Source organism: Carassius auratus, chromosome 9 (genome assembly GCF_003368295.1).
Source record: "Carassius auratus strain Wakin chromosome 9, ASM336829v1, whole genome shotgun sequence".
Lineage (NCBI taxonomy): Eukaryota > Metazoa > Chordata > Actinopteri > Cypriniformes > Cyprinidae > Carassius > Carassius auratus.
The window spans coordinates 22,726,163-22,747,518 of NC_039251.1; the positions used below are offsets into that span (position 1 = coordinate 22,726,163).

The 21,356-nt window shown below is 38.0% G+C and overlaps 1 protein-coding gene across 2 annotated transcripts in view; it reads left to right on the forward strand.

Annotated features, from left to right (window-relative positions):
- The window catches only part of thsd7ba (thrombospondin, type I, domain containing 7Ba), a 173,840-nt gene that overhangs the window by 94,819 nt on the left and 57,665 nt on the right, over window positions 1–21,356 (forward strand). For both annotated transcript variants that reach the window (XM_026272057.1, XM_026272058.1), the window contains exons 8-10: window positions 1,393–1,590; window positions 19,064–19,255; window positions 20,801–21,029. In XM_026272057.1, coding sequence (XP_026127842.1) covers window positions 1,393–1,590; window positions 19,064–19,255; window positions 20,801–21,029 — 619 coding nt within the window. The remainder of the gene's footprint in view (window positions 1–1,392; window positions 1,591–19,063; window positions 19,256–20,800; window positions 21,030–21,356) is intronic.

A 21,356-nucleotide genomic window follows, 5' to 3' on the forward strand; every position in this document is an offset into this window, starting at 1 on the left:
CCCAGAAGTGGGGAAGGTTATAAGAATATTTATACACAAAATTAATAGTATATATTATTAATATATTTATACAATTAGGAGAGAAATGGCACATTTTAATATGTTTAAATTTGGAGCAGACAGTGAATATTATATCAATGTTTTAAATAAAAAAGAAAAAAAATGTATCCTCAGCTACAGATCTTGGAACCAAAATATGTTACAACACTCTCCTACAGGAGTGTTTCTATTGGCCTATTATCTGTGGAAACAAATGTTTAGTGGTTTAGAAAAGTTATAAAAGAGAGAAGAAAAGCCCCAGAGAGAAGTGGGCATGTTTTTGCAGAAAATTTTATTGTTGTAAATACGTATGTAGAATATAGATGCGTTTTATGGAATCATCTTTTTATGAATCCTGAAACAGAGCAAATGTCTACAGAATACAAGTCTGTTCTTAGATATAGGGTCTTATGTATGTCTTCATAAATATTTTGTGATAAGTGAAGCAAACTGGTAATACCCCAAGTTCTGAATTATACATGGCATACATTCAGATCTCTCATCACACAATACACTCATGTCTTATAGAGTTTACCGTTTTTTGTGTCACAGCAATGTTGAGAGCTGTGTGGTGTTTTGATTATTTCTAAGGCTTGGCTGACGCTAGGACATTCCCAGGACTGCCGAGTCAAGCCCCCTGCAGGGGTGTGAGATGAACCAAATCTCACTACTGGCATGCACATATTCGAGGAGCAAAGATATGAGGAGTTAGTATCTACTCATCACAGACCGTAAACAGGATCAGATGGTATCCAGACAGCTAGCATCCCACCCTTATGTTAGTCATCAGATCATCTTGTTTGATAAATTATGCTTGGAGTAATGCCTGATTCATCTTTTTTCCCACTTATTCACTGTACTCTAATGCATATTGATGTCAGCCAGAGCTGGCTTTGAAAACGTATGCCAGTTTATGAAATATTAATTAATGCTAGCCTAAGATTTTTTTTTTTTTTTTTTTTTTTACTGAAGGACTTGATGAGTATCTTTCTAGCAGCACAATGCATGTATTTTTTTTTTATTTTTTTTTATGAGAACAATGTTTTGCCTTCATCTTTAACCAGTATTTTAAGTGTTAAATGTTCATATTCCAGTGCTATTTCATTTATGACTGGCGTCTCAGTTTGCTGTAATAGCTCATGCTTTACAAATGAGTAAATGAAAAGAGTGTATTCAGGCAAGAGCGGGAGTAGGAATTTATTCTGCTAACAAAAGCTGTGACAGAAAGCCTTTTCAAATGGGTTTCTATTACAGGCTTATTTAGCCACCGCTAGAATTTTAGTTCAGTACTCACTGGCCACTCATTTTCCCTCACAATACCCCTAATCCACCTGTCTCTCGCTCTGCTCACAGGCTACAGGCAGAGAAGAAGAGAGGTGCTGGAAGAAGGATCAGGAACAGAGAGCTGTGCCCATCTCCTGGAGTCAATGCCCTGTGAGGATCCAGTGTGCTTCCTGTGGCAGGTGCAGTCTGAGGGCGCGTGTGTGCCCACCGAAGGGAACTGTGGAAATGGAACCAGGACTCAAACTGTGGCTTGCGTCAACTCACAAGGTATACAATCAAAATACTTGTAGGCTGTTTATTGGAATTACATCATTTGAAAATGTCTGTATGTGTATGTACGTACACCACCATTCAAACCTCACCATATATTTGAGCGATTGTGAACACGTTTGTTATGCAGGCCAAGTTGCTTGCCACGAGGGTAATACACTGGTTTAAGGGTGTTGAATAAAGCATAAGCAACAGTATTAGTGCTGTTTTAGACAGCACCCCTAATAAATTGTCATATCTGAAGGATTCTAATATCCACCCGTAGCAAAAAGATTGCATTATTTTTTACAGACGATAGAAATGCAAAAATGTTTTCCGATAGTGTCTGTGTATTCCATTATAACTCTGGATGATTTGTATATCTATAAAGCATTCTATTATTGAGAGTGATCTAATAAAAAAGGCTTTTAAGAGCAGCCATACACATTGGTTCATGTCATGTCTGTGTCACGCTGTTTCATCGGTGCAGATGTGGCTATAGAGCTGTCTGAACGGGTTTCTCTCAGCAGCATGCTTTGGAGATCAGTTAGTCTGACCCATTTTAACCACGCTTTGTAATTTATGAGAGATGCCATGAAGATGAGAAATCCAGTAACGTGAACTTGATGAAGCCTTGGCGAGACCTTAATAGCCCATCTTTACAACCTGTGAAACTAATTGCAGCCTTTTTGCGTGTTTTATTATTGTGTCATAATAGATTATGGGTGGCTAGATTAAGGAGGCTGGGAAGAATTCAGTTAAGTTAACTAATTAATGTTCCCAAGGAGAATTGACACACAGGTCTGAAAGATGCGGGTGTTTGAAACTGGTGCAATTAGAGTCCGATATTTTTCTAATAATTCTTAAAAACACATCAGATGTGTGATGTTTACTTAACACCAGTGCCAAATACCCTATTTGATGCAATTTGACACAGTCAGTTGTTTTGGGGGATGAGAAAGAGTGTCTTATTATTTTTTCATTTGTGAATTCATTATTTCAGACTCGATAACTATAAAGGGCCTCTGTGTTATTATACAAATTTGGTTTGACCTCATTTTCAGAAGAGTAGCTTTCTCATATGAATACAATGCTGCTATGCAAAATTTAATTACCCAGTATTTATAGGTAAAACACATTTGTGTAGCAAAGCAGCGAGTAATCATAGCTAGCGGAGTCAAAATGATTTTGATATTTATGTTGATGAGAAGTGTGAAGTGTTTCCTTCACTCTATTATTTTACCTTTCAGCCCAAACCTAAGAAAGAGCCTAAAAGAGTAATGAAGGATTTTTGGGCATGTGTGCAGCTTTCTTGACTTCTTTTTGCCAGAGTTAATTGGGCTCTGGAGGACTAGGCATTTCTTCTGTTTTTGCTTTATTTCCTAAGAATGAGCATATTGATGCATGGATATCGGGGTCTGTTCCACTCTGACCATGAGACGGGGCATTTTTCTCTACACTGATGTTCAGACTGCTCCAGTTTACTGGCCAGTTAAAGCTCATTGCATAGTGATCTATATCCCTCTCTTCTGTATTCAAGGGCAGGACAGAACTCTTTTTACAGTCTGGCAGCACTCTTAAGAGACACCTGTCATGCAGTGCACAGCCTGATTGAAATCCAGCTACAGCCTTGAATGCCTTAGCCCATCTCTAGAGTATGTACACTCTGGACTAATGGACTTTTAACTATGTGCATAAAGTCTGGTCAACACTGCAGATCATTTTGGCCAAGATCTGCCTGTTACACAGACAGGCACCATATTGTCATTGACATGCCAAGTTCCCAACATTGGTTTTCTTTATTTATGTGATATTTGGTGGTCTTTGTAGATACTTATTTTTTTAAAGACTGAGTGCACAATAGAATATGCAGCTGCTCATAGATATCTTCTATTTTATATATTTTGGTTTGTTTGTTTTAGGCATAGGCATAATTTCATAGTTTAGTTACACATACATCCTTTTGAGGGGTTAATTAAACCGTTGTTAACTGGTGTTTATCGTTTTTTCTGCTTTAGTTTGTGCAGCTCAAGGAGGTCAATCTGTGTTTTTGGAAATCAGTCATATGTGACCCTGGACCACAAAACCAGTCTTAAGTGTCAATTTCAGAAGCAGGACTTTTAAATCATTGGTTTACCAATCTTTTTTTGACAGTCCTGCAGAATAAACTATATATAATCATTTTTTTTTTCCAATCCAGTATTTTAAGTATTTTCAAGTATTTCCTTATGTATGTCTGACTCTGTTCCATGTTTTGTGTGTGTTCCTGTCCCCATTGTATTGATTTATTTCCAGGTGTTCCCCGTTTGTATTCTTTTATTCCAAGTGTTTTCTTTATGTTTCCATTGATCCCAGGTGTGTCTCATTATCCCATTATCCAGTTATCTATGGCCCCATCCACACGGAGATGCGTTTCTGTGAATACGCACACATTTTTTATCGGATAGGCGTTTTGTCCACACGGATCCGGCGTTTTTATCAGGTGAAACCACTATTTTTTGAAACCGGGCCACAGAGTGGATAAATTTGAAAACGCTGTCTTTGCGTTTTCGTCTGGACGGCTAATCCGTATTCTTTCGGAAAGGATGACGTCATCAGCCCACGTCTCCCCCCTAGTCAGACACCTCTACGTCACGTAACAGCAACAAAAACATGAACAAACACTGAACGATTGTCTTTTTATTATGTTCGTTTGTGTACCACGCGCAAGGTTTATGAGCATAGTCCAAGTATTCTTCTCTGTTTTTAGTGTATCTCTGTGGCAGAATTACAGCGCCACATACTGGTCTGGCATGTATACTACATCATTATGCGGTTTCGTGTGGACGCGGATATTTCTTGAGACGGGGAAAAAAAGATCGGATTGGGGTAAGCTCCGTCTCCGTGTGGACGGGGCCTATGTTCCCTGTTTCCAGTTCTTTGTTGGCTATTGTATATGTCATCTCCCTCTTTACTCTGTGTAATTCCATGTCTTTTAATTAAAATTCCATGTTGTCTAAATTTCTAGCATCTACTTGCTTCTCACTCCTGAGTATCGTGAGTATCGATTTTCATTTTCCCATTTTTACGTTCTGCAAGTTTGCTACGGCGACAGGCGTTTGAATGATGCTGTCTTTAATCAGCTGTTCTGGCTTGGGGTCATCTTCCATTGCCCCATGGACCTCCCAGACACCAGTGGGCTAAGTTGGAGGGAAGGTGTCTTCCGGTGTCTGGGGAGTGTCCTGTCCCAAGCCAGAACCAGCCCGCCACCGATCGCACCCCACACTAGTTCACCAGCCATTAGTATAGCAAGTCCACTAAACATTATTATGGCCAGGCCAAAAGACGTTAATGTGGCAAGCTCCAGCCACAGAGCTCGCTCCAGTGCCTGCTCCTCCAGAGCGCCCTCAAGTGCCAGCACCACGTAAGTGCTACCCTGATCCCCAATTCAGGCTAGAAGGGGTTCCTGTTCCTGAGCATAGCTCACGGAGGGCTCCTGATCCTGAGTCAAGCCCACGGAGGGCTCCTGATCCACAGTTCAGCCCAGGAAGGGCTCCTGTTTAAGAGTTAAGCCCAGGCAGGGCTCCTGTTTCCAAGTTAAGCCCAGGGAGGACTGCTGTTTCAACGTTAAGCCCAGGGAGGGCTCCTGATCCTGAATGAAACCCAGGGGGTGCTCCTGATCCCGGGTTAAGCCCAGGGAGGGCTCCTATTTGCCCGTTAAACCCAGGGAGGGCTTCTGATCCCCCATTAAGCCCAGGAAGGGCTCCAGACCCCAATTACATCCTTGTAAATTTCCAAAAGGGGATAGTAATGCTCCAGCCATAGCAGCCGAGGCAAGGGCTGGAGCCGCGGCCTCAGAGGAACCTCCGCCGGAACCTCCTGAGTCCCCAGATCCGCCATGGTTTCAAGAGTCTCCTGATCTGCTATGGTACACCAAACGGGTTCCGCGTTCTGCGTTCCAATGTTACCCCCCTCCCCATTGGATGTTATATGCCATAAGGCAACGCCTTTCGGGAGGGGGTATGTGTCCCTGTCCCCATTGTGTTGATTTCTTTCCAGGTGTTCCCCATTTGTATTAGTTTTATTCCAGCTGTTTTCTATGTGTTTCCATTGATCCCAGGTCTGTCTCATTATCCCATTTTCCTGTTCTGTGTTTTTAAAGTGTTCCCTGTTCCCAGTTCTCTGTCGGCTGTTGTATATGTCATCTCCCCCTGTACTCCTTGTAATTCCACGTCTTTGAATTAAAATTCCATATTGAAGACATCTCCAGCGTCTCCTGCGTTTTCTTGCTTCTCGCTCCTGCATATCGTGACAATGTATATAAGGAAATACTTAGGATAGAAAAAAATGTATATATCTATCTATATGTACATATTAGTGCTCTTAAACATCCAAGATAAAAGTTTTTGTTTATATAATATATGTGTGTGTACTGTGTATATCTATCATGTAAATATAAATACACTCACAAGCACGCATATACTTAAGAAAAAAATTATATTTGTATCTTAAATATATTTAGATATAATATCTATTATATAAATATATACATGTAAAAATCTTCAAAATATATACTGTATGAGTGTGTATTTATATATACAGTACATATTATAAACAGTACACACATATATTATGTAAACATATATACATATAATAGACATATAGATAAATATATGTATATAGATTTTAAGCAGTGTATGTGCAAGCCTATATCAGAAAATTTTGTTCACCAACATGGGGTTTTCAATTTGACGAATGAACAGTTTGAATTGTCCAGGATGTCGATCTCTTAGATGCACAGTAGCATGGAACGACTCCAGGGAACAAAATAAAGAAGACAGCACTTTTATAATGGCTTCTGCGAAGCATTCTATCAAAGTCAAAGAATCTCCTGTTTCAGTGGAATTAAATAATGTTTCTGGTCCTGGTGCTGCAATAACCTCCCTGTGTGAACTTCTCCATATGTCCAGACCCTTAGTTCTCCAGCAGCTAACCCACACTGTGGGCAGTCTAATAAGGGCTCTTGTCAGTGAGGATCTCTGAATATCAGCTCCAGGTGTTTCTGCTTGCCAGTTTCTCTTAAGTGTTCAACTCCATCGGGCAAACGAGGAGTGGCAGTTTCCATCTCTGGACTCTGTAGCAATTCCGCATTTCCTTAAAGGAATTCAAATAGACGAGCGAACTCCTCCGAGAAACAGAATTTGTTCATTATTTTCACAGCACTTCAGGTTCAGTGTGCAGCCCCCGTGTTCATTTACTCTGATGACAGAAGCTCTATTACACCAGGATGTGAAGAGAAAAAAAAAGTCATAAATAAAGCAATTCCTCTGGCAGCTGCGAATGTTTTACCGCATCCTATTAGAACTGCTTTTATTTATTTTTCACTTTCCTTAACATTTTCATACCTCGAGCTTCGCACTGCTGACAGCACGATGGGGTCGGTGGCACTTAGCGGGAGTGTGGTGTGATGCCACATGTGAAGTTCTGCAGCATTAGAGCTTGTGTGTCAGTCAGCGTGCTTCAGCCGAGGCCTATCTCTAAAGCGACATATTGAAGAAGTCAGTCATTTAAGTTTGTGTCAGCAGCACGTTACTCAAATTCATTGAATCCTGTAGTCGCGGTTGTAATTTTATGCTGGTTTATGACCTCTGCGTTGTACTGTAGTTCTCCAGCACTGCCAGAAATTCACACACCACATGAGAGTGTCAATATAATATCAGGACCACGTCACCTTCTCTCCATGTTTTTTATCTCCTTTCCCCCCTTAAATTTACAGCAGGCTCAAATCATTGTGACCTCTAGCTAATCAACGGCAGAATCTCAGTGTAATTATACTCAACTTTGACTAATGTCAAACCCAACACAGCTTTAATCAATACATATAGTGCTACAGTGTAGATTGCAGACTGGAAAATAGATGTGAGAAAATCAATTAAAAAATACATGTGAAATGCACAACAAGTTGCTATTATCTCACATTTTGTATTTATGTTGTTTTCTAGCCGAGGTCTTAGTATTAATGCAATCTTTCATCTTTTCACCTGTTTTCTGATATCTTGACTGTGCAGAGCAATGCCCATTCAAGGTTACATTTTAAACATATATATGTTATTACTAGTGCTGTTCATATATTAGTTCATATATATATATATTACATTGTATAATGTTTACACTATTACACTATAATCTCACTACCTAAATGGTGAGTTTAATTTATAAATGGTTAGTTAAATTATTCTTTCATTTCTAAATCAAACAAAGACTTGCTGTTTAACAAAGGTTGCATGCTTTATATGGTTCATTTATTTCTTAATGAAGTGTGGAAATCATGATAGATTTTCACAGGACTCTTTAATGAATGAAAGTATAAAAAATATTGTTTTAACACGATAAATGCCTTAACTTTCTCTTTTGATAAATTTACAATGCATGCTCGCTATAAAAATCACGTTACTGACCCCAAATCTAATATTTAAATTGAAATTGAAATATTAATATATTTCAATTGTCCACACATGCTCCATAATACTGTGGTGTTTTATAGTACTTGGAGCCCCTGGGATTAGTTTTTATTCTCTATCTGGCCCATTACACATGCTTCACTCATTACTGCTGTTCAAATGCTAATGACGTTTGCCAGGTAGCCACGTGTGGTGACAGGATGACGTGCTGATCAATGAGAACTCTAATCTATGCAGCAGATTAGAGGTTTGCCGCTGTGTGGTCTGTCCCAATAAGGCCATTTATCTCCTCTGAGTGTGGTGTAATCAGGGGTGTGTTTGATGGATCTCACAACATCTTGCCCTTCTCTGCTCAGAGCCAGAGGAAAACATGTGGCACTTCTTGGATGAGCACTGAGCTTTGTGCTTCTTTCAGAGAAGACCAGTTTAGACACATGCTAGTTTTGTCCTGGTCTGAAGCTGTTTGTCATACAGTACATAGCCTTTCTGGTGAAACTGGTAAACTAAGACCCTATTCGCACGGGATTAGAATTACCTGGTGACCGCAAGTCATTTATAATAATTGTGTAAATTGTCTGTGATCTTAATTCCATTTGAATCGACCATGCCTGTAATTTGTAAAGAACCCCCTTCCCCCCCCCCCCCCCAAAAAAAAAAAGACCTTCCATATTTCACAGAACACAGGTCCTGTGATAATATTAGTCCAGTGTGAATCGACATCTTTGTGATTTGGCAGGTCGTATATCATTTTTCGATGTTTTTGTTTCCCATCCGCCTTTTTATCCATCTTTCGCGAAGAATGGAGCTGCGTTGGAGTGTTTAATAGTATTTTGGGTGCTGTCATATCGAAAATAGAGCTTAAGGCTCTATTTGGACAGAATTAGTTTTACATGGGAAGGTGGTGTACTAATTATTAGAGCTTTACTCTGATTTTAATCTTTGTCTGTAATATTTCAGGATTTTTTACAGACTGCAATTTTCAGTGATGGTAAAGATTATAGCTTTCTATTACCTTCTGTAAAACAATACAAAAAAAAAGTAATCAAAAATAATAGCAGTTATAAGGACATGCTAATAAAATCCTTTAAATCTGCTCTCAGCAGTCCATGTCTAGCATTTGTATTAAAGTGTTTTAAGTAGAAAATTGTCAGTGAATAGACACGTTCACAACTTTTTCTGAGAGATAACACTTGCTGTTCCGAATGGACTTAAGGATGCAAAGCATACAGGGTTTTTTTTGTCCTGAGTTTTTATTGAAAAGATTGTAGACTGTACAACCTTGACACTTGCAAGAGGGAAAAAAATGAAATTCATTTTATATTGTTCTTTAATGCACAGGACATCTATTAACCGTATAGAGAAAGAAGAAGGGATTCTGATTTATTTGGTTTGAAAAATGAGAAAAGTAGCCTACGTAAATATGTAATTTTGTAATTACGTGATCTGCGAGCAGAATGATGGAGAAAGTTCAAGTGTTAAGGTTTATGTGTGTGTGCCTGTTTGTTCAGATTGTGCTACCTGCCTCGGTTTTTTAGAACACATTTTTCAAAACAGTAAAAGCAACAAAGACTAAAGACATACATTATGTAGTTTCTTTTTTATTTTGCTTGAAATTCAAGACAGTTCCTCCAAATAATCATAGACACTTTTTTTAAGGGAATTAATACTAAATTCTATTCAGCAAGGATGCATTAAAAAACATAAAAAAATGAAAGTTAAGACATTTATAATGTTTAGAATGTTTCAAATAAATGCAGAAAGATAGTAATAATATATCTAAATTTATTAATTTAATAAGTTGATGATATAATTTGATTTCATGAGTTGAATTGCAAGTCAGAATTGCAAGATATAAATAAAATATGTACAAAATCGCTGTGATTTGATCAAATAAATCAGCCTTGGGGATCATAAGAGACTTATTTTGAAACCTCTTGAACGTGTATATGCTTGAATATTTGCTCTCACTGGGGCAGTTCCAAAAAGGTACACGTTTTCAAAAGGTACACATTGGACATTATTTAGCTCTAAAGGGTGCATGTTAGTACCTTAAAGATAAATCTTAGTATCTTAAGTTAGTACCCTAATGTAGCATTAATACCTTGATGGTACATATCTATAACTTTTAAAAAGGTGCCGCCACAGTGACAGTACCCCAATGTTAAATGCAATTCCCATACGTATGTGTGGCTGCAATATATAAATGCTCCTGGGTGCAATCCTGGTTAGTCATGGCTTAGCTGTGTGAAAATGTTACAAACATCCCGAATAAATTGCTTTACAGACATTTCCTGAAAACAAATCCCAATCAAATAGGGTTTTAGGAAGTCTTGCAAGTCAAAACACTTGAATGGGGACACCGTCATCCAAAACACAACACATTTCACTGACCAGCTCCGGTACGCTTTTCCTGTCAGCAGGAAACACATTAGTTGAAATAACAGTTCCGTTTGACCCTTGCAACATCAGTAAGAGTCATCTGCATCACAGATGTCAACATGTGGCCGTGGGCAAGCCGCCACTGATTGCTCTTTTAGTGGAGAAGACGGTGCACACAGTTTTACTTTGTACAGCTTCTTGGCTCTCACTTAGTAAATGATGTGTCAGGCCAGTGTTGCACAGCTCTAAATTATGAGTGTTGCGAGTTAGCTGACATGAGTGAGTGCATCGGTGCAATTTCACTGCGGGTGACCAAAAAGCACTATATCACACTGATGGTTTCCGTGCTCTGACCTTAATTCCATCTCAAAATGGAACGTTCAAGCTTTCAAAACAACTACAACAAAAAACAACAACTCAAGTTTAGTGACCATTTCTCACTTTTAACTAGTCGCTTCTTAGCATGAATATTACTAGCAAATTTGTTTATTCATTTCTGTTTATTAGTACTTATAAAGCACATTTATGCATTTCTAATATACAGGTTTTTATTCTTTTGTTTTAAGGATATTTATGTTGTTTTCTAGAAAACATGAAGAATATTACGAAATCGTGAAGAAGTGATTGTTTAACAGAAGGCTTTTTTTGCATGCTTAGAGTCTGTGCTTATCATTATATCTCCTAATTTGGTTTGGTATTTTAATATGGTTTGATTAAGAAGCAGTTTTGGCAGTTTTATAGGTATGGCATGAGCCTCCAGTGAAGCATGTGGGGACACAGATGGGTTTTCATCAATGTCTTTATTATGTTAGAACGAGGCCGACAGCCGCCCAACTGTTCCAGTGTTGTTTCACGTCGTGGACCTCAGACAGCCTTTAGGCAGTACAAGAGCTGCTCCCGCACTAATATAGGGTTTTGTCAAGTCTTACATTTCTTTCAGGAAATTCATGTTGCTGTCTCCAAGCGTTTGAAGAAGCCTTTAAGGAATGAACCTTCACCACGAAGCTTTGTACTTAAAATAGTTGAACGACTTAACCTTACCTTAAAGGAGTCTTAAGGCAGAATTATGATTGGAAAGATTATAAGTGTCTTTAAATCCATATGAGGCGACAGGCCTGGATAACTCCAGATGGAGTTTGTGCTGCTATTTGAAATGGATCAGAGAGGGTTAGAACTGGTGGGCTATCGGTTTTCTCTCTGACTGTGTGATCAGTCAAAGTGGCAGTTATCAGTGTGTCTGATCAATGCAGGTGGCACTAATCTGGTAAATGACCTTCTGCCTGCATGTCAGGGTTGTCAATATCTGGACTGAGGTGAACTAATTCTGATCAATTCTCAAAATCATCTCTTACTGACAGGTGGAGTCTCAGTTCTGGCTTTAAACCCAAAAGCTCAAATGATGTCCCTCAAAAAAACAGTTGAAGAAATTACAGATTCCACTTCTTCCATATATAAAGTGCATTTACTACTTCTATCATTATTAGAAAACAAATATATTATATATTTTGAGAAGATACTTAATAGTTTATTGTACCATAATTTAACATATTGCTGCTGTCATAACGTTTGTTTTAAAGCAGTTAAATGTTGCTCATTTAATCTTAATAGGAGTTTTAAAACCAGTAAAACATGGCACATTTACTCACAGTGGTCAATGAGAGTGTGTACAACATTATAACACAGAGAATATATATAATCAAGGTATGGCATTGTCACACCCCTGGGCTGTTTGTTTTGTTCTGTGACCCGGTTTCTCCCCAGTCTGATTAGTTTGATTGTTCATTTGATTCCAGGGGTGTCTCCTTAGTTCCCTCGCTATCCTGAGTTTAAAAACCCCAGTCCATTCTGTTAGTGTTTGTCGCTTCTTGAATGTCTTCCATGTGCTCTATGTTCCCAATTTGGATTATTAAAGACCCTTGTTTCGTGAATTCCTTGTTTCCTTGTTCCTAGCTTCCTTGACTTCTTATGTAATGTGACAGACATTATTTTTTTACATTTTGCAGTACATATTTGATTTAAGTATCAAAAATGAACAAAATTAAAGTAGAGAAGTTTTTGTGCTTCAGTTATTTATATATATATATATATATATATATATATATATATATATATATATATATATATATATATATATATATATATATATATATATATATGTGTGTGTGTGTGTGTGTGTGTGTGTGTGTGTGTGTGTGTGTATGTGTGTGTGTGTGTGTGTGTGTGTGAATATATGTTCTCAGCTTCAAGGAACTGTTTTACAGTGTGACAGTGGGCATTGTCTTGCATGAAAACTGTGGGCTGATTTGGAGATGCTCACAGGGAAGGAACCACATGTTGCTGAAGGAGATTCTGACAAACATTTGCATTCACTCTGTTGTGTAGCTGTGTAGAGGCACATTTCCTGCTGCAGAAATCATCTCTCAAACATGACACCTCTTACACCTCTAATATTTTATACTGTGCAGAATATATATAATTTATGAAATCTGCTTAAAAACTGGTCTTCTACATCTAGTGGGATAGCTTCAAATAGGACAAAGCACTGACCTTGAAATTTAGGAAACTCTAGGTTGTTCTGTAATTTTGATCTCTGTGACCCTTGGTGGCACAGCATAGATCATAAACCAGAATGAGTGTGAGGCCAGTTTTTCACAAAGATGGTTTCTGTCAGTTTATATCATGCTGATATATGTGCAACTGTTCATTTTTCCTATACTTTTGGTTTTAGTTAGTGATTTGATGCCATAAAAATGAGGTGTGTTGTCATGATAGTGCACTTGTTATTGAGTCTGCTGGGGTTTGGGTGGGACCTTGTAACTGGGGCTTCACCTCATTATCACTATTTCACAAACTCTCACTCCAAATGACATCTTCAGTGCAAAATGACAGTGACCATTTTGGCTTCATTTTCCTTCAGTGGAAGGATATGTGTGTTTGTGCATATACTGGATTTACCCAAATATAAGACAACCCTGATTATAAGACGGCCCACCTTTTTCCTGATGTAACTTTTGGAAAAAGTTTTTTTGAAAAACTAATTTTTCTCTCTCTCTCTCTCTCTCTCTCTCTCTCTCTCTGTAAAACAATTTTTTTCCTAATTTATTTTCATATTGCATATATTTCCTATTAAAATGTTTGTTTTTGAAAGTATGGGAAATACTGGTAAAATGTACCAACAAAAATCACATTTAAAAATATACACTTTTTGATATACCATAAAAATAACAGGTAGCCCATTTAAATGATATTACTTTTAGTTCATCCATCTCATAGTAGCCTACAAAAAATGTATTAACAGTGGAAGTGAAATCTTATTGTAGTCTTCAAATCTGGGTACTGTCTCATGTTTTAAAATCACGTACAGAGAAAGTTTGGTCCCATCAGGATAATGGCAGTCACGACTCACGCTATAAGCATTTTCTTTTTCTTTTGTTTTCACTCGCGAACACACATTACATTACTTATTTCATGGCACACTCGTTTTATGCGTTTTTGATGCCACCTATTGTCATGGGTGTATTATTGACATGTCAAAGTCTAGACCATGAATATAAGATAACCACGTTTTTTTCAGATGGATTTCCAAGAAAAAAACATTATGTTGTATTCAGACCAATAAGGTATATTTATGTATTTATTTATATAGGTGTACATATGTGTTACCTCAATATTATTATTCATGAATTTTCTCCGTTGGCCATCATCACATTCAAGTATTGTGAAAAACTATCACGTGTCACTTTTCATTCCATCCATAGGTTGTTGTTTGTATTTTAATGACAGCTGTCCTCTGTCTCCCTGACCTTTGTGCTGTGACTTTACTCAGAAGAAGATTGTGTGACGTGACACATTCCACCAACCTGATGTCTTCCAGGGTTAGTTTTTGTTTCCATTCTCTAAAGGTCATAGTTGTGATATCTCTAAGGGTAACGTTTCATCTTCAGTCTGTTGTAGAGTGATGATCACATTTGACATTTCTCTCCTGCGTGTCTGAACATTATTTTCTCTCTTTGAATTTGTTTACACGGTTGATTTGCATTTCATGTAAACCATTCCTTTATGAGTATCATTAGTGGTTACTGATATCAGTATTAATATAATGCGACAGACTGGATTCAGAGCAAGGTCTGCCCCCTATGGAGGTCTGACAGGTGGGTTTCCCGTTCTTCATTCACGTTCATCTCCATGATTCTCTCTGGTATGCTGCGCCGCATAAGCAGCCGCTGTTTGTACACACCTCTGTTGATAATGAGGATTCAGTGTTTACATGGACCTTTCAGCATTAATATTTATGTTTTCTTGATGTGTCAATGAATACTAAGTGGTGTGAGTGGCTGAGCTGGAACAGAAAAGAAAATTGTTCATTTTAAACAGCGTAGTCAGATCTTGTCACTTAATTCTAAATTGCATTGAAACGTAATGCACCAAATCTCTCTGCAAATTAATTTAATCTCTAAAGATAAGGTAATTTATTTGATATTAACATACTTTCTACTTACTGTGCAAACACAACAGTGAAATAACAAAACACTATGACGCTTTCAACTTTTCTGTTTATCTGAGCAATGAAACTTCTGGCTCAACTAGTCAGTTACTTATTTATTTTTATATATTTCTCTTTTATGGCATAAGTTTTTGTTTGTTGTTTTTGTGCTTCAAAAAATATTTTAGGTGGGGGGGGGATCAGCAGTATTGGTATCAATGTTGCTTTCCTTTAGTCATACAAAAGGATGACATTAAAGAAAATACTATCTTTGTTGTTTCTACATTAATTTGAATATTGAATGTGAAATTATTGCAATATAAATTTATATTTAAAAAATTTAAATTAACACAGAACAGCGCTAACAATTTCATTTGTACGTCAGTAGTTTTTTATCAGGAGTGGAGGTGCATTTATGTGCATGTGATTTTGTGAACTCGTTGAAATGTAGATTGTGGTTAAAGGCTGTGCATGAGGGAACATTTCTATATATTAAGATCCACCACTAATTACGACCAAAGCATAGACAGAGAACAACTTCAGATTCCAACGCTGACATGGCAACTCATCAGGCTAACACATTGTAATGAAATAAAAACTCCTGCTCAACAATTCCTTTGTGTTGCACAAATCCCTGCCGCAAAGTTATTATTATTATTATTATTTTCCATTTTAACACATGAAAGATTATTATTGAGTGGTGGGGACAAAATTGGCCATGACAAAAAGCGGTGTCGTCACCTGAAATGTGTTTGTGTTTTTTTTAAGGTACTTTTTTCATTCAGCGAGAATAGGTATGCAAATTATAACGGTAGTTTTTAAAACAACCCACACAGGCTGGCTCATTTATTTGAAATTGCTCTGAGCCATGTTATGCTGCTCTGATTGTTAAAGTTTCATTCCAGTAGCCAATTAGTGCATGTCTAATCTTAGCTAAATTAATTGTACTCATCTGCTATTGTGTGGACACCTTTAGCCACGCCAATTATACACAGCAGCTTTATAAATTACAATTATGATTAAAGTTTTTTTTTTAATTATTATTATTGTTACTTGACTCACATTTTTAGTATTTAATTTCATCTCTCTGAGATTTCAAAAAGAATGTTACATCTGCAATCCCTTGTGAGCTATTAAAGGAATGAGTTTGTCCTTGACTCTGCATGAAAAAGAAGTGTTGACTGAGAATAGGTCTCTTGTTATTACGCTCAGTATCACTTCCAGTTATGTACATTGTCTCAGCTCTGTTCAGACTTTAATGCTGGATTAAATTAAAGGTAGTTTTTCACTTTTTCCACAAACTAGTTTTGTGTCTGCTTGCAGGGAAATCAAGGGTTACTCTCTTGATCTCTCTCCCTCCTACTCTTTCATTTTTGTGTGGAGGGTTTTGTACTTTGTGAACAGCGTTGCATGAAATGGTACACAGATTAAGGGGTGCTCACAAGCAGCACTATTTTATTTATTTATTCTTTTCTCCTTTTAAATGCAAGAGAGCCAAAGAGATTTCAGCCAGGAAGATGTGGCCCTACCAGTGCTTTTTTGCTCTCTGTGTGGGCTGTTAAGGTTAATTTCCCCAATCTGCATGCACATTTTCATCCAGCTCTCCTGGGGCAAAGTGATCCTTTCAAACTTTCGCAATTATTTCTGATATATCGTATTAGAGAGGGGAAGTGGATTGATTTAGGGAGGTGGGAAGCTGGAATTATTTGATGCCTGCAATGTGACCCATAAGTCAGTGCTGTTATTTGGAGCTCTGACATTATTCTTTCTGCAATTTAACTTATTATAGTTAGGTGTTCAAATTGCCAAGTAGCTGTTATGGTATTACAGTTTGTGCATTATTCAGAAGAAGAGAATAACAGCCCTGTGCAGTTGGTTAAAATGAAAACATTCGCCGCTTGGTTTTTATTTCTGACTCTTGAACTGTCATTTTTGCAGCATAATTCCTGTTATTTTCTTTCTCTGGAGCTTTTTGTGAATTTGCTGTTTCTCATCACTATTTATTCTGCTGTGTGTGTGTTGATGATCAAACTTCTGCACTATATATTATGTCTAAAGACATAGCTGTTCAACACCATATACATATTTTGTTTTGAATGTTGGTGTGATATGAATGACCATGACCACATTGGCCAGCCAGCTGCTGGACCAGCGGTGTATGATATGCACTAACAGCAGAATAATTGCACTTTATGCTTCATTCAATTTTTTTCATAATGGGGAATTCTTCAATTAGGTGCAGTTATAACTGCTTTAAGTATTGATAAATGAAGCATCATAAAAATTCATTTATCACACATGTCCGAGTAGATTGCTTGAATGTAACTGACACCCTTGCCTCATTTACTATACGCTGATCTATGAATATGCAAATCAGTCCCACCTCCACTCAGTGACTCAGCCAGTGCCTCCTGATCCACTGAACTGTAGTAAATGCAAGACAATGGCATACATGGATAATGACTGATAAAACTTTGTTTTTACCAGGGGACAACTACAGTGAATACTGTAACATTCGGTAAAGTTACTTACTTACGGGGAAGTCGTGGCCTAATGGTTAGAGGGTTGGACTCCCAATCGAAGGGTTGTGAGTTCTAGTCTCAGGCCGGACGGAATTGTGGGTGGGGGTAGTGCATGAACAGCTCTCTCTCCACCTTCAATACCACGACTTAGGTGCCCTTAGGTGCCCAAGGCATCGAACCCCCAACTGCTCCCCGGGCAGCCGTAGCATAAATGGCTGCCCACTGCTCCGGGTGTGTGTTCACAGTGTGTGTGTGTGTGTGTGTGTGTGTGTGTGTTCACTGCTCTGTGTGTGTGCATTTCGGATGGGTTAAATGCAGAGCACAAATTCTGAGTATGGGTAACTTGATAGCTCACTGGCATCTAATAAATTAAATGGCCTTTGGTTCATCCTCTCAAATACCTTTTCCTGTTCAAAGCTTCCTTCCTGTAGGCGAAAGGAAACACATTCTGCCCATCTTATCAAGCAGTCATTAGTAAAATCAGTGGCAGCACACAAAGCAAATATTTCCATTGGTTAATTTGTTTGAAGATTGAAGAGCAGACCTTTTTCTTGCGGAGAAATTGATGGCATTATCGCTGCAGTGTGATGTGCAGCTGTAGCTTTGACAGGCTTGATCGTAAGAGTTTGGAGCGTCTTCAGAATATTAGCGTTCAGGACTTGGTTGTGTTCATCATAATGAAATCTAAATTGCCCCCTCTATTTTCACGTTTCCCATTTCAATGATTGAACACAAAAAGGCTGATGAATCACAACTGTTGATCTCTTATTTGGAGATAAAAACCACTTTGTCTTCATCTAAGTTGCATTAAAAGGATGAAAGCTGTGAATATGAGCACATTCATAATGGGGGCCGCATAATAATCATGATTTACTTTGGTAATGCTGAGTTATGTGGCTATTTCATTGAATGGCTTATTCAAAGCGCATTGAATTTCTGTCTTGTAAAGGTACTGTGAGTCTGTGCTTGAAAAATATGAGTTTGCAAGGCCAGTGATGATGTCTAGAGAACATTTAGGTCACAGAAAGTTTGTGTGTGTGTGTGTGTGGGGGGGGGGGGGGGGGGGGGAGCATGTTTTTGTGACATATCAGGACACAACTCTGTATAATGACATGGGTATGACGCAGGTATTACAAGGAGAGGGTGACTTATGAGGACATTACCCATGTCCCCATTTTTCAAAACACTTATAAATCATACAGAATGAGTTTTTTTGAGAAAGTAAAAATGCACAAAGTTTCCTGTGAGGGTTAGGGTTAGGTGTAGGGTTGGTGAATGGCGATAGAATATACAGTTTCTACATAATAAAAACCATTACGCCTATGGGATGTCCCCACTTTTCACAAAAACAAACGTGTGTGTGTGTGTGTGTGTATTCAGCTACATGTTTTTATTATCATATAATATATATATTTTTTAAGTATACACCACTGTCCTTTCTTTAAAAATGTTTCTTATGATTACCAATACTGTATTTATTTGAGCAAAAATACTGACATTTCTACACACATTTCTGTATACTGTATATCTAATATTGAATGTTTTTTTTTTCATTCTTTTCAGTGAAGAAATATGCACTTGCTTTGAAAAAAACAACAATTAAGTCTATTTTTGAGCACCGAGTAATGATGGTGACATTACAACTCGTGTCATGTTCCACTGAACAGGGCAGCTTGTTCCTGAGGAGCTGTGTGAAGATGAGCCGCCCCCTAAAGAGGTGTCCTGTGTGATGGCGTGTTCGGGTGACTGTGTGCTCAGCTCATGGTCTGATTGGTCCTCCTGCTCCCACAGCTGCTCCAGTAAAAGCTCAGAGGGCAGACAAAGCCGCACACGGACCATATTAGGCTTACCGGGAGAAGGTCAGTTGGCTTTCATCTTCCACAGAAATCGGAGAATAATGTTTTAACAAATGTCTGACCAGTTCATATTGAAGCGTGCAAATTCATAATGGTACATGGTGGCCTGCATGTGTCATTTCGTAACATGTCAGTCTCCCTGCACCTTCCTATCTATTACAATAAAAAAAGTTTTTAAAATGAAAAAACAAACAGATAATTTAATCCTGTGATATTGATTTGACAAGGGAAGTAATTTACTCTTAATATCACTCTGAGGGTGACATAATACCATTCATCAGTTTGTTTTCGTGAGCAGAGGAGCAATTTTGCACTCTGTATATTTGTTTCAGAGGAGCAGAGATAAAAATGTGTTGACAGGGTCTCATTTTTCTGTCTGCCTACGTACAGCTGTGGGCTTTTCCAATCACACACAGTCCTTCTGGAATGACAGAAAGAGCTGTGTAATTAAGACTTAAATATACTGTACTTTAGTTTAGAGACTACTTTCGCCCCCTCTGCCATCACACACACATGAGTAACGGCTCTTACACACACTTCTTTCCATGCATCTGGAAAATGGAAATAGAGCACCAGCCTCCTCTATACACCTTCTACAGAATGTCATTAATCAGACAAGCCCTTATTAATATTCAGCCGGTCTCCGTTACACTCATAATGAAGCCCTGTGTTATGGAAAAAGGCTGAATGTCAATACAATGTCATTAGCTTCAAGGGCATATGGTGTAGGAATTACTTTTAATTATAAGAAGTGCAGGAGTAATTTTGGAGGCTGATCCCAGAGAACTTGTCACAGGTGTTCCTGCATCACGTGTGGAATACACATTCAGTTTCCTGTTCTGTTGATTTCAAGTACAAGAAAGTTTTGACTCGGTCTCTGGCTGATACAGATAAGCTGATTTTTATTTGGATTTTATGGTTGATGGCAGATGCTGCACTATTTAGTGTGGTTTAAAAAAAAAAGAAATCTGTCCATTGCCTTCATGGACTTACCCTCCAAAAACTGGTATGACTTTTCCCCTGCAGAAAACACACAAAAAATATTTTGAATATTGGTAACCAAATGGTTTTACTGACCTTTGTATATGACTTCAGTTGTATAGACAAAAAAGTCATTTCTTATAATATCATCTTTCATGTGTTACAAAAGAAGGTTATACAGCCAGGCACGTGCACCCGATGAAGCCATCTATAGGGACCTATTCTCACTAATAACTAGTTGCTGCTTATCATTTATTAGTACTAATAAAGCACAAATTCTGCATGAGCATATATTCTACATCCCTAATCCTACCCAATACCTAAATTTAACAACTACCAACTAACAACTGTTCAATTATTTTTATACAGTTTATGTAGCATGTAAACAAAGCTCAGCCTATTTCTCCTTTCATGTATCTATAGTACATGCCTTCACATGTCCCAGTAGATTTCTGTTTCATGTGTCTTTGAGCTCATGTAGCTCGTTAACATTTTATGGAGCATTAAAGCAAATTTAAGAGAGACATTTCAATCTGTAACGCAGTTAATGATCTTTCCCATTCTCAGCTAAGACATGTCCAGCTGCTGCTGCTCTGGAGGAGTGGAGAACTTGTAATGATCATCCATGCATCTCCTTCTACTGGGAAGCGTCGCCATGGGGACCATGCATTGAGGACTCCTCCATGAATCTAAATGGCACTGGCTACTGGAACGGAACGGCCACCTGTGCAGTCGGGGTGCAGATTCGTAAAGTGGTCTGCATGAAAACGGGCGTCGGGCCAGTTATTCCTAAAAGGTGCCTAATTTTTTATGTATGAAATTTAGAATCTGTGGATTTGTAGGTTTCCACACACCACACTAAAAGTGTTCACAGTGGCATTTTGCGGAGGTTAGATTATTAAAGCACACAGATTTTCCACCAATGCTCAAAGTATGAAGTTAAAATGGTATATTTTACTAGTCTGTGGTGATCACTGCTTTTAATTTAAAATAACAGTGAAAAATTACTAAACCTGTCAGATAGATGCTGTAATCTTTATTTTTGTGATTTTAAATCTGATTAAAGTTAGATTTTGGAAATGCGCTTTTTTCAGTACAGCGAGATCATATTTCATTTAGATTT